A 14,498-nucleotide genomic window follows, 5' to 3' on the forward strand; every position below is an offset into this window, starting at 1 on the left:
TCCTTTCAATACACTTGCATCAAAGTTATCAATTCATTATTTATTGTTTTATTTTATTAACATTTTAACAAGTTTTAATTAAAGAAATACTTTTTTTGACTTATTTTAAATTGTTAAAAAAATCTTACAGTTTTTATGCAATAAACAACTCAGCTAAAATAAATATAATTTTTTAAAAAAATATTGGTAAAAAAAGCGAATTTATACTACCAATTATATTTTTTTTATAATGAAAATCTATTTTTATTATCATATAATTACAAAAAAAAATCCAAAAAACACCCAGTCATTTTCGTGATGCAAGAAAATACATTCACAATACCAACACATTCTTCATAGTTCATTCTATTGTGTTAAAAAATATCTTGGAATCCCACACAAGTAGCGCAGCACAGGTAATTACATAGCTATAAATGTTTAAGCTCAAGTCTTTTCCATCCTTTTTATTTAAGAACCAAGTGAAAGCAGCCTGCCATGGGAGCTGAATGCAAGGAAAGTTGTTTATGAGAATCATCAAATGACTGTCCAAGCGCCAAATCTACTACGAGGCAAGGAAAAACTATAAATGGAATAATATCCAGATGAAAAACAGAAACATCATATTCCAAGCAGCAGGCAACTCTTGCTGAAAAAGCATATTAGATGCCCTTCAAAACTTCAAATTAACAGAGTTTACATGACAATCATTTATTTCTGTAACGTAACAAGCTACTCATCTGGAATCTGGTGGTGTTGTTATGTCATCCACTTCGCTGCGAGTCAATTTTCTAATTGAGAGATGATGCTGGTAAAAATCTGGTAGCCTTGGCACATATCAGAAAGCAGGCAGTACTCATTCTTGGCATGGTATGTGGCCATTAAACCTGCACAGGGATGCAAAAGACATGCTGTAAAACAATAGAGCATGAGAATGAAAAAACAGTTAAACACAAGATATCACAAACCAAACACTAAGGGCTAATCTTTTCACGTAGAAATTATAAATGAGAGAAAATGAGATGAAGTACGAATATTAATGCAGACATGAATTTCCAATCACAATAGGTCAAGCCATTGGTCACCCGCATTAAATCACATCAGCATCTCTGCAGCTTGATACAACTATGCACATAGCTTGTGCCTTTCTGCAAATAAATGAACTGGCAAACTAAAAAGACAATGACAGGAATATATTAATTTAGAAGCAACTTCAGGCGAATTTCCAACAGCGTCATCGTCAACTCCATTGACCTATTCAGTTGCTTCCCCCCCTGATCAACCCAGATTCCCATTCCTAGTTTTGCTTGTTCGGTAACATCTAAGAGCCACCAAAAGTTAAAAATCTTGTCTTGGACACTAGCACTTGAAACAACTACTCAGCTGGGTTGCAAAGATAAATTAAGTTGGTCCTAATACAGTTCTGATGCAGAATGATGCAGAGGACCAAATGGTAAATAGTGGTATAAAAGAATCTTCAAAACGGAACTCCACAATTAAATGAAGGTTTTGGAAAATGATACTACGAGTAAATTTTGTCTCCACAGGTAATGTATGGAACTCCTGGGGACATTAATGAGGGTAAGAGCTCTTTTGCTTCAATCCTCTATTTAAGGTCCATGTGGCAGATAGCCCTTTCAGCATCATCTTTCTGGTAAAGCCCACAGTGATAAATTTTAATTTTTTGAGCAACCATTCAAAGACTCAAAAGGAAACCTGATAATCTAGAACCCCCCCATTGGTGTCCAAGGGATATTTTCACCTTATGTTGGATACTTGACCTTTCTCAAGGTATGGTGACAAGCTTTCTCTGGACTTCAATAAATGCTCATGTGAAGGCTAAATCATCAGATAAAAAGTAGTGCAAGTATGACAAGTAGAAAATGATTGTAGTAGATCTAAGTTTCCATCGTTGCTTAATCCCTAGCCTATACAGTGAGTTGATGTTCTTTTTTGTTTCTTGTTTCTCTATGCAACACCAAGCACAACTTCAAAGCAGCACCAAGTAAACTCTCAGTATAAGCTACTTTCAGCTCCATACATGAAAAAAAAAAAATTCAAATCCAAGCTGTAAAATTTAAGACGTTACCAAAATGCACCTTTTAGCTTTTCAGCTAATCAGCTACTAATTCATAATAATATGTACTTGGCTAATGGATACCCACTGTATATTTTCCTAGTGACTACCACAAGACACAAAAATGAGTCGATGGACATCCATCTTTGTGCATTTCTATCATTCTTTCTGAATTCACCACATGCTTGACCACATTCACGGTCCCCTTCCAATGAGCTATAAAGTGATTGAAAGCATAAAGGACAAAACATGGAAAAGGGATATGAAAGAAAGTATGGACTGGAAAGTGTGGATTGATTCAAAGTTTCAAAAATTTTCGAAATAAGTATATATGGGTAAATTAGCCCTATAAAATGCCTTTGATAGATAATGACAATCTTAACTACAGTGTCATAACTTTTTGACCCCTGTTTTTTTTTTAAAAAAAGTTTTTAATGAAGTTCAATCAATTTTTGTTATTTTCTGAGTTTTCATGAATAAAAAGAGGTCAGGGAGTAAAATAGAGAGAGAGTGGGAGAACAAGAGACCACGAAGAATGGAGACTAAAATAATAACATAGGAGATTATGCAAAAGATAAAAAGAAAAATAAATAGGAGGATTAAATAAAATTATGAAATTATTGAAAAAAATCCTACACATTAAGAAGAGAATTTAATTAATTAGAAATCCATAGTCAAGAAAAAAACAATATCATTGCCTATCATTATTTTTTCAGTTTAATTTTTTCTATTTTGCAGGGGATCTTAAACAATACAAATAGGAGACATTCAAACAAAAAAGGAGATACTCTAGTAAAAAAAACTAGCAAAAAACCCTCGCGCAAGAGAAAAAAAAGAGAAGCAATCCAATTTGTTTCAGCAGCAGCAGTCATCTTTACATCATCGGAGTAGGAAGGAAAAAGAAGAGGAGCAACATTTAGACATGTTTGCATGCCTCCCTGCCCCGACGATGTGTGAAACGAAGCCTTGAAAGCTAAACTGTTGATCCACGCATACTGTACATGCGCCAACACCTTTTTTTCAGCACTCTTTCTCCTTGTTCTAGCCTTTCTAGTCCAGTTCCAACCAACTTCAACAACTAACTTCAACAACTCATAAAAGATTAATCCATAAAGGCAACCCATGATAAATGGACCATTATTGGACGTTATTCAAGATCATTAACATGTCGATTAAAAATTGTTTGATGAGGATTTGATTGTGCCATATTAAAGTAGTTTTTTTTTAAAAAAATGATTTTCATTGGCGTCTCTTTGTTTAATGTGAGTTTGTTGAATAACATTGGTTTCTAATATTCATAAGGTCAACCCGAGTTAAATGAACCATCACTAGGTGTTGTCCATGGATGTTAGACAAGTAGATGAAAATTTGTTTGCTGCGTAATTTGATTTTTACCATATTCAAAATTATTTTCAAACAAAAAAAATATAATCTCTCATTTTCTTTGATTTTTCACAGTTTTGTTGCGTAATAATAATTTTATTATTTATAAAGTCAATCCAGGATAAATGAATCATTTGATCTTTGTTCAAAGATGTTGACAAGTGAATAATAGAAGTTATTAATATGCGACTCCTCATTATTTTTGTCTTTTTTTAAAAAATAATAATAACAACAAAACGATAATTTGTATGTGTGATTATATTTTTTGGTGTAGCGATGTTCTTTCTTGAAGAGATGTGAGTATTAGACATTGTTGTTGGGTCTGGATCCTGAATTACTATTCAAAGTCCTAGTATACTTTTGCCTTAAAAACAACACAAGCATTCAGTTTAGACAACAATTTTTGCATCTAAGCACAATAGGCATCCTTCATCATTAAAAACAAATAACAAATCAGTTTACCCTAGGTAGGATAATTTTAATCTTTTCTTTAGCATAACCAACCCCTTACCTAGAAACTCTAAAAACTAGTTAGGGTTTCTAATTACCATAAAACTAGGTTACAAATCATTTTTTCTTCTATTTTTATATATTTACTAAACGAGATGACCCATGTGACATACACTAGCATCTATAAGGCTTGACTTTCTACTGTGAGATTAAAAATAAATAGCAAAATCCCAAAAATAAGCAATAGCATCATACCATAGCCTGCTGTTTGAACATCGAAACCTTCATCCTACAAAATCCAAAAACATTAAATAAAGGATGAGAACTTAGAAAAACATTATGAAAAGGGAAAAAAGGAGATATATCTTACTTTCAGCTCTCGAATTAGTGGCAGAGTCCCTGTGATTGAATACGGTTTTACATGCCCAACTATCTTTTCAGTTGCTTTACACAACACTTCAAAGCCACGTGATTTTAGATTACAGGCAACTCCTGAAGATGCCTCATCAAAGGTCACAGCAAGACTGTTGGAAAACGAACCCATATATAACTACTTTTGGGAAAAAGGTTGTAATGATGAGTGAGAATAACACACAAAAAGTAATTTTTAGAACACAAATAATTGCATCCCTGAAATAGGGGAGATCCAAGGTGACAGAGCAAGCAAGAAGACACACCTCCCCCTTAGGTTTTCTTCTGGTAGTACATATTTTGAAACTGGGCCCCTTGTGCCAAGCTTCTCAATGTTCTCATTTATGTCATCCACATGCTTTTGTAGTTTTCTCATCACATCTTCGACACTACAGTAAAGAGTAAAATATTGGAAATCAAATGTTTATACAGTCTAGAAAAAAATAGACCCAAATCATAATTTGAAAGACATATGCTTATTAAGTGCTAAGATTCTGTTATTAACATGAGGCAGACTGCTAACCTGTAGAAGGGAGTTAACCTGAAACAGAAGAAAAGGAACTGATGGTGAGACTTCATTTTCATATCAGTTGCATGTGTTAAGAACTTCTTTACAAGATTATAAACCTGACATCTCCCGAAATTGTACACTCAGCAGGAATTTGATTAATCCCACCTCCTGGATCTGAGACAATGAAGATGGGTTTCAGAAATTAAAGCATTTGCTTTCCACAATATATCGTTACTTATTGCTGCAAAACTTACAACTCCATTGAGTTGGCTTCATAGTTGATGGTGTTGCAAATCCATATACTTGCTCTTCCTTATGAGGTGGAAAGTCCCTATAAAATCGTGACTGTATCTCTTTAAGAGCCTCCATGCCCAGCTCCAAAGGATTTATAGCCTGCAGATAATACAAACTTTGAAATTAATAAATAAGAAGAAACCGGAGAAGTGACTCCATCTATTCTATGTAACACATCATTCAGAAGCTAGAATGGAATATGTAGCCCAATTTGAACATATGAAACTAGAAAGTCTTTCATTAGACTAATTTTTACGAGCAATCATCTATATAAAACAAAGCTTGATGTGTCTTGCACCATCTACAGCTTTAAAATACTGTCAAACAGCCATAAAATTGTCTGTTTAGCATACTCTCAAAACTGGGCAAGTAAAGTGTAGTGGGCCAGAAGTAGGTTTTTCATACCTGTTCTTCATTTTTATCCAAAATGTTTTAACCTGGCTACCTTCCTTTCTACTTCTATTTATGCATGCATAATCTAAGGTTGAATTGAAAAGGGGATAGAGGTATTTTACACATACATGCCAGTAACATACAAATAAATATTTGCTTGCATAGATGTGCATACAGGCCACGCTATAAAAGGAAAGGGAAATTAATAATTGCTTTGGAAAAGGTAAGAACCCATGTCATGTAAGCTACTTTCGAAATTTGTAATATTTCAGTTATAACAATCCAAATTGTGGTCATTGTCATTTACACCTTGCTTTTCCAAGATAGGCCTATGGATTCACAGATACAGAATGATTAGAATAAAATAGTAGGGGTAGAAAAGTGGAGACTGACAAAAATCATGTGGGATGAAGTGGTAAAAGTGATTTAAAATCACAGCAACTCAGAGATAATTTGGTCCAAAAAAGAGAGATGAAAGCGCAAAGAGGAAAGATATAAGCTGACCCCACCAAACCAGGACAGGAATGCTGTGTGGAATTGAGTTTTATGTTAATTCATTTTTTGTTAATTTACCATTATTTGCATAAAGAGAGAAAAAAAGCACTCCATCACTTTTTCAAGTTTCTAATCACACAAACCACTTTTACAACATAAATTTCTGCTTCATGTATTTTATCATCTTCATAGTGCAAGCCAATCTAAAGTCAGCAGATTTCTCTTCTTATTATTCTACTAGAAAAGGCCAAAATGTTATGCACTAATATAATTCATTAGTTTTTGACTTCTTTGCAATTTACACATTGGTTTACATATCATGTTATACTATTCATCATTGAAAAGTAGAACCAGAAAACCATCATAAAATTTTAGGTTTCATAAATTTAATACCAGAAAAGTGACAATAGTTTTCCCGTATAAATAAATGCACGAAAAATTTCACGCATTGAATTAATGATCTAAGACAGTAGAGATTGTAATGGTATACCTTATGCGGTAAACCACTATGAAAAAGTTTCCCAGTGACATGAAGTTTCCAAGGAATCATACCACCAGTGCCAATGCAAGGTTGTTTATCTGCTGTGTCAATCCAATATCTACAAACACAAAATCACATCAATTAATCAAATTTGTATCTCAACAAAAAACAAAGAATATGAAACTAAACTTTCATTAAAGCTTCAGACCGGAAAAAAAAAACATCTAAAAGACCATAAAGATGCTTTATATATAACAAGTCCTTTTCTTTTCCTACAGAAATTGTGGGTTTCTTACAGAGGACCTCCCTTCAGCTTATTGAGCAGACCGTCTTTTACAAGTGCATCCACGCCAACCCCTGTTATGGCAGAATTCTCCTCATTAGCTATAAAGACTGCAACTACTGTTGACTTCAATTTTGGCTTTGTCTCCCCCAACTTCTTCATCAGTTCAGTCACAAGGGCAACATGTCCCAAACAATCAGTGGTTCCACGGCCACGAAGTTTTTCCCCATCGATGCTCAATGAAAATGGATCAAACTCCTGCAAGTTTGGTCATCATAGCATGAATAACAATCACTATCATATCAAATTCACTGTTACACGTGACTGAGCAAAAACATCGAATCTTTACTCGTAGATATTTTCCTGACATAGAAAGTTCAATTAATAACTTTTGATACATCCAACACCTTAATAGCAATAAGCATAATGAGCCATAATTTTTCAATTCGTAGAAACTCGTTATTACCTTTGTTGACGATAATTACTTAATCAACCCAAAATAAATCAAATCCTGAGGAAAATTTCAACCACTAACTTTCCGAACAACAAACTCAATCCAACAGAAACCCAGTTCAATTGTAATTAATAACTCAAAAGGAGTAAACTTTAAACTGAAAATCTCAAGCCTGAGTGCGATTGAAACCTTAACTTCGTCACATAAACATAAAAACCAGTAATAGCTTCATAAGGAAAAAGTGAAACTCCCATAAACAATCAAAATCAATCAAACCCCACTTCACCAAAGAACAACAAAAGATGAAAGAAAGAAATGAACAAACCCAGTCATTGGGATTGGCAGTGACAACATCCATGTGCATGCCAACAAAAGACAAGATCTTTCCTTGTTCGGTACCAGGGTACTCCACAATAAGATTGCCTCTTTGAGGGAAATAAGAGACATGATTCACAATCAGTGGACCTCCTCCAGTGGTGGTGCTGTAAGGAAGAAGAGAATTCAACACATGCTTGACAACCCTGTCTTCTTCAGGGATCAGCTCTGGGGGGTTGTTTTGGACATATTTGGACTCTCCAATGAGGTTTGTCAAGAGTGAGACAAAGGAATCCTTGTTCAGGTCTCCTAGGACTTGTTCAATATCAGCCATTAGGGTGTTGTGTCTGTGCGTGAGAAAGAGAGAGTCTTAAGTTGCGAAAGTCCTTTTTTTGAATTCAAGGCAATTAGATGCCAAAAAATAAAAAACTAAAACTCAAGGCATTTGGTCATTTCCACCGTATACATAATTCACAATTCATTATTATAATAATATAATATTTTTATCCTTGTAGAAAAAACTAATGTTGTTGATGCTAACCGTATTTTTATCTTTTTATACGGATTATTAGTTATTAAAAAATTAACTTGAAATATAAATGTTTTTTCAATTTATTTTAGAACAGTAAAGTAAAATGATTTTATTACTTTTCAAATAAAAATTTTAAAACCAGTTAAGAGGAATATTTTTATCTTTTTATTTTAAAATATAATAAAATAATATGTTTATTATTGAAATCAAAAAATTAAACCATGAAATCTTTTAATCTTTTCAATCTGATTTTTTTGTTATTATCTAGTTTATTAAAAGCAGTTTGATCTTTCTCTTAAAACTAATAAATTAATATTAAAATAGAAAAAATTGTTGTAACGTGACAGACACCCAGGCATTCCTCCTAGTAGACGAAAAAGATTCTCTTATGTAATGTCTTTAGAAGAGTCGTTGCATTCCTTTTATGTTAGTGCAACGCATTGAAGTGATTTATTGGTAGTGGAATTTATTTTTCTTCTCTCTCCCACCCTAAAAATTATAGGTTTATCTTTTTAATATTTTAACTTTAATTTTTATTTTTTCTTAGTTTTTTTATAAAAAAATATTTGTTTTCAATTTCATCATTCAATCTCAATTTATCATGTATTATTTTGTTTTCTTATTTGACCCTTAGTATTTTGATTTTTCTTCCTTGATCTTTTTTGTAGAAGTTATAGTGGTTTTTAATTTTATCATTTAATTCAAATTTATTATATATTATTTTTTTCAATTTGGTGATCATTTTTTGATTTTTTATCCATTTGTTGAAATTGTTTTTCTTTTCAATTTAACTTTTAATTGAAGATTTGTAGTTTCCATCTAATTTATTTTTTCATTTCAGTCTTAATCGTCATTCTTGTAATTTTTTTTTTATTTTGGATCATTTTATGTTATTGATTTTTTTTTAATTTTATAATTCAGGATTTGATTTTTTAGTAATTGGTCTTCATGGCTTTTCTATACATGGTGCTTTTGGTCTAATGACCTAAGTAACGAGTTTGAAAAGTTATTATAAGTTGATATTTTTTGACATATTTTATTTTCTAATTTCATTGTTTGAAATTATGTTTTTATAAAAGAATTAGCTTTGTGTTTTCTTCCATTTCTTTTTCATAAAATTATCTCCACCATGTATAATTCATTAAAATTAAGTATGCACTCGACCTTCTGGCAGCTGCTAAAAGTAGAGTTCCAACACATAGGTGTTAAGTACATTGATACTGATCTAATTAATTAGAAATAGTAGATTTACTAGTTACATGACCCGCGCGATGTCACGGGTTAATTTTTTTACATAAAAAATATCAAAAAAGGCTAAGATTTAAAAGTGTTATGTCTTTCTATAAAGTTATACTCAAAAGTCTTGGGTTTGACTATAACGTCTGATCCAAGAGTAATATTTATAATATTAATAATAACATTAAAATTGCATGACCAAGTTTAAGTGGGTCTGACTGCAATATCAGACCCAATAGCCTTGGATGTAGGTCTAGCTACAATGTCGTGTCATAAAAGTATGATAATTAAATAAATTAATTAAAAAAAAAGCAAAGAGAAAAAACCAATAGGAAGAAAAAAAGTAATGAAAAAACATTTGAATCAACTGGGTTAACCCGTCAAACTCGGGATATGTGTCATAAAAGCCTGATAATTAAAAAGAAAAAATTTAATATTCAGAAAGTATATTAAAAAAAGAAGAAGAAAAAAGAAACTAAAGATATCGGTTTTTTCACTATGGACTACACTGTGCAGTCCATAGTAAAAGGATTAAAAATGAAAAGAAAAGGAAAAAACAAACAAAGACATACGTCACGGGTTAATTTTTTTTCCTTGCATAAAAAAATCAAAAAAAGCTAAAATCTAAGAGTGTTAGGTTTTTCTGCAAAGATATACCCAAAAGTAATATTTATAATATTAAACTTACATTACTCAAGTTTATGTGAGTCTGGCTACAACACCAGCCCTAAGAACATTGGATGTGGATCTGGCTACAAGATTGTGTAATAAAAATGTGATAATTAAATAGATTAATTAAAAAAACAAAGAAAAAACCAACGTGGAAAAAAAAACAAATGAAGAAAAAGAAAAAAAATCTGAATTAACTGAGTTAACCTTTCAAACCAGGTTAAACACTTTAAAACACTGATGCCTTTTGGTATATGCTAGTTAGATGACTCGCGCGATGCCGCAGGTCAATTTTTTTTTGTATAAAAAATATCAAAAAAGCTAAGATCTTTTTGCAAAGTTATACCCAAGAGTCTTGGGTTTGGCTATAACGTCTGACCTAAGAGTAATATTTATAATATTAATAATAATATTAAACTTGCATGATCCAAGTTTAAGTGGGTTTGGTTACAAGGTCGTATCATAAAAGTATGATAATTAAATATATTAAGTAAAAAGAAAAAAACATAGAAAAAAAACCAACATGAAGAAAATAACTAATGAAGAAAAAAAAATCTGAATTAACTGGATTAACCCTTTAGACTAGGTTAACACGTCAAACATTAGATTCGTGTCGTGAAAGTTTGACAACTAAATAGAAAAAAAAAATTAACAGGTTAACCCAGAATTAACTGGGCTAACCTATTAAACCCGGGATCCGTGTCATGAAAGTTTGATAACTAAATAGAAAAAAATTTAACATTAACAAATTAAAATAAACAAAAATAATTAATTAAAAAGGAAAAAAACAAACAAAAGGCATCGGTTTTCACTATAGACTACACTCTACAGTCCACAATCAATGACATAAAAAAAGACAACAAGGTAAAAAGAAAAAAAATAAAAAAATTAACTGGATTAAAAGTAAAAAAAACCTATAGGAAGAAAAAAAACTAATGAAGAAAAACAAAAAAAATTCTAAATTAACTGGGTAACCCGTCAAATCTAAGATCCGTGTCATGAAAGTCTGATAACTAAATAGAAAGAATTTTAATATCAACAAACTAAATTAAAAAAAATTAGTTAAAAAGGGAAAAACAAAGAAAAAAACCTATACGGAGAAAAAAACTAATAAAAAAAGGAAAAAAATCTGAATTAACTGGGCTAACCTATCAAACATAGGATCCATATCATGAAAGTTTTATAACTAAATAGAAAAAAATTTAACATAAACAAACCAAATTTTTAAAAAATTAAAAAGTAAAAAAAAAAAAACATTAGCATTTTCCCTGTGGATTGCACTACGTAGTCCAGAGTCAAAGACATAAAAAGGGCAAAAAAACAAAAAGAACAAAAAAACTAAAAGCATCAGTCGATAACTAAATAGAAAAAAATTTAATATTAATGAACTAAATTAAACAAAAAATATTAATTAAAAAGAAAAGGAAAAAAAAGCTATAAGAAGAAAAAACTAATGAAGAAAAAGGAAAAAAAATCTAAATTAACTGGTTTAACCCTTCAAACCAGGTTAACCCATCAAACCTAGGATTCACATCATGAAAGTTTGATAACTAAATAGAAAAAAAAAATTGACGGATTAACCCAGAATTAACTCGGTTAATCTGTGAAATTAGGTTAACCCGTCAAACTCGAGATATATGTCATGAAAGTCTGATAACTAAATAGAAAAAAATTTAACGTTAACAAACTAAACTAAATGAAAAAAATTAATTAAAAAGAAAAAAAGCAAAAAAAAAACTTCGGGTTACCTTGTCAAACCACGTTAACTCGTTAAACCCGAGATTCGTGTTATGAAAGTCTGAAAACTAAATAAAAAAAAAATTAGTATTAACAAAAGAAAAAAAAGGATGGCTTAACTCAGAATTAACTGGATTAACCCGTAAAACCTGAGATATGTGTCATGAAAGTCTGATAACTAAATAGAAAGAAATTTAATATTAACAAACTAAACTAAACAACAAAAATTAATTAAAAAGAAAAAAAAGAAAAAAAAACCTCCAGGTTAACCCGTCAAACCAGGTTAACCTGTTAAACTCGGGATCCGTGTCATGAAAATCTGATAACTAAATAAAAAAAACAAATTAACATTAACAAAAGAAAAAAAAACAAAAACAAAATGGACAGGTTAACCCAGAATTAACTGGGTTAACCCAGAATTAACTGGGTTAACCCGTGAAACTTGGGATATGTGTCATGAAAGTCTGATAACTAAATAGAAAGAAATCTAACATTAACAAACTAAAGTAAACGAAAAAAATTAATTAAAAAGAAAAAAATAAAAAAAATCTGGGTTAACTCGTAAAACTAAGTTAATCTATTAAACTCGGGATCAGTGTTATGAAAGTTTGATAACTAAATAAAAAAATTAACATTAACAAACTAAATTAAAAAAAATTATTAAAAGAAAAAAAAAGAAAGAAAGAAGAAAAACAAACTCAAAGGAATAAAAAAAATAAAAATAAATAAAAAAACAATTTTTTTTAAAAACAGCTCAAAAAATAAAAAAACAAAAAAAACAAAAAAAAGGAGACAGCTTAGCCTTTTACTGTGGATTGCTACAGTGAACGACTGAGCAGTTTTAGTATTTCTAATAATCGAGTTGAACCGAGAAAAAATATTAACCTAAAAAAAATGAATATAAAAAAAAATCAGTTAATTCAATTTAAGTTTTAAAAATTTAAAACTAAACCAGTTAAACCAATATTTAACCTTATTATAAAAAAAAACTACCAAGAATAAAAAAAAATCCTAAAATTAACCCTTAAAAACCATCAACCATCTACTTCTCTCCCAAATCACATTCACATATGCCCTCCTTTCTCAATACTCCCTCGTTCTCTGATTTTATTATGATCTCCACCTAAAATCCAACGAAAACACAGGTTCTCTTTGCTTGACATGTTCATGCTGGAATTATTGGCTAGCAAACTATGGTTTTCAAGCTATTGCATCTCTCTTTCTTTTGATGGAGGCTACTTGGAGATTGATGTTTGGAATTTCTACGGCTTCGCTTCTTGATGAAAATATGAATTCGGCTATAAAAGCCCATAAAAATCAAATTTAAACAACCCAAAAGCCCACACAAATTAAGCATCTCAATTTGATCATGAAAACACTAAAAAAAGCCTAAAAAAAGTTATAGGTTTTGTCGGTTTTTTATTTTAAAAACTAAACCAAATAAAAATCAATAAGTTTAAACTAATTTTTGTTTTGTATATATAATAAAATTTGGTTTGATTATTTTTTTTAAATAAAAAACGAACCAAAAACCTCACCCCTACATATATTTAAGTAATAACAACTCAAGGATTTTTGCAGAGAAATATAATACATATGTGTGAACATTTATAATGACACCTACCATCTTCACATTATTATATATACACTTTCATGTAATGAAAAAAAAATCTATTTATATATATAACCATCAAGAAAGAAAAGAAAAAGAAAAAGAAATTTATGCAAAAAGCTTGTCATCTACAATATTGTTTAGAAGAATTCTTGTGTGTTTAGTGTTATGTTATATGGTTCTTTTCAAAAGTTTTTTTTTCTTAAAAATATATTAAAATATATTTTTAATATTTTTGACATTTACATATCAAAACCATTAAAATACACTAAAAAATGTATTAATTTGATGCTTTTTTTCAAGTACAACACACTCTTAAAACACATCCAAAAACAAAAATTATTGTACTCTTAAACACTTATTTGTTGTCATTATACTCACAATGATTGTTAAGTGAGGTGAGGGAAAAGAGATAAGGTTTTGGTTTTTTTTAAATGACATAGTTTTAGTTGTGGAAAAATGACTCAAGTAAGAAAAATATTTGAAAAATAACATAGTTTAAATACAACCTCGATTTTGAATATTAATTTTGTAATAAATGCTATTGGGGAATAAGGTTGTTTACTCAAAAATCAAATGTGCATGTCTTATGAAAATTAATTAATATGTATAAAAGTCAACATAAAAATTTATGAAAATCTAATGGCTAAGTTATGAGATTCAAGATTTAATGGCCAATAAAAAAAAAAGAGAGATAAGCTAGTGTGGCATGAAAGAGAAATGAGGAAAGAGAAAGGAAGGAAAGAAAGAATGGGTCATTGAGGACTCACTGGAGCTCTATTTTTTACACATCCAGAGTCGTTAAAAAGATCTTAATGAGACGATTCTAACCACATCATGAAAGACTACTAAACGAGGTCGTAATTGGTTAGTAATTTTGTTGGAGATTAATTTTGGGTTAAGGTACTTTAGGGTTCGATTAACCCCAAACAAAACCAATAACAAAATACCATACTTTTTTAGTGATTTTTCATTGTGTGGTTAGAATCATTTCGTTTAGATTTTTTTAACGGTACTAGGTGTGTAAAAAACGAAGTCCTGGTGTCTCCTCGATGACTTATGCTTTCTTTCTCTTCTCTATTTCTCTGTCATGAAACATCAATTTCTCTCTGCTCTTATTTCTTGACCATTGGATCTTCAATTTCATATCTTGGCTATTAGATATTCATAGAATTTCATGTTGACTTCT

General features: G+C 30.5%; 1 protein-coding gene across 1 annotated transcript; it reads right to left on the minus strand.

Moving 5' to 3' along the window:
• Positions 1-416: 416 nt before the first annotated feature.
• LOC133674628 (acetylornithine deacetylase-like) lies at positions 417-7,930 on the minus strand. The gene is made up of 10 exons (XM_062095846.1): positions 7,534-7,930; positions 6,768-7,012; positions 6,481-6,589; positions 5,063-5,201; positions 4,925-4,982; positions 4,821-4,838; positions 4,564-4,686; positions 4,257-4,410; positions 4,142-4,175; positions 417-863 (listed from the first exon to the last, which is right to left on the minus strand). The coding sequence occupies exons 1-10, from the start codon at positions 7,855-7,857 to the stop codon at positions 760-762; spliced, it is 1,308 nt and encodes a 435-aa protein (XP_061951830.1). The 5' UTR covers positions 7,858-7,930; the 3' UTR covers positions 417-759.
• Between the last annotated feature and the right edge of the window lie 6,568 nt (positions 7,931-14,498).

The sequence above is a fragment of the Populus nigra genome, chromosome 1 (assembly GCF_951802175.1).
Source record: "Populus nigra chromosome 1, ddPopNigr1.1, whole genome shotgun sequence".
Lineage (NCBI taxonomy): Eukaryota > Viridiplantae > Streptophyta > Magnoliopsida > Malpighiales > Salicaceae > Populus > Populus nigra.

What these genes read in the sequence shown, in the direction of transcription:
- LOC133674628 (XM_062095846.1), bottom strand. Translation starts at nt 7,857, where the DNA reads ATGGCTGATATTGAACAAGTCCTAGGAGACCTGAACAAGGATTCCTTT. An exon ending in GAAGAAAACCTAAGGGGGAG is followed by an intron (nt 4,411 to 4,563) that starts GTGTGTCTTCTT and finishes GTTTTCCAACAG; the next exon opens with TCTTGCTGTGACCTTTGATG. An exon ending in TGTTCAAACAGCAGGCTATG is followed by an intron (nt 864 to 4,141) that starts GTATGATGCTAT and finishes ATCCCTGTGCAG; the next exon opens with GTTTAATGGCCACATACCAT.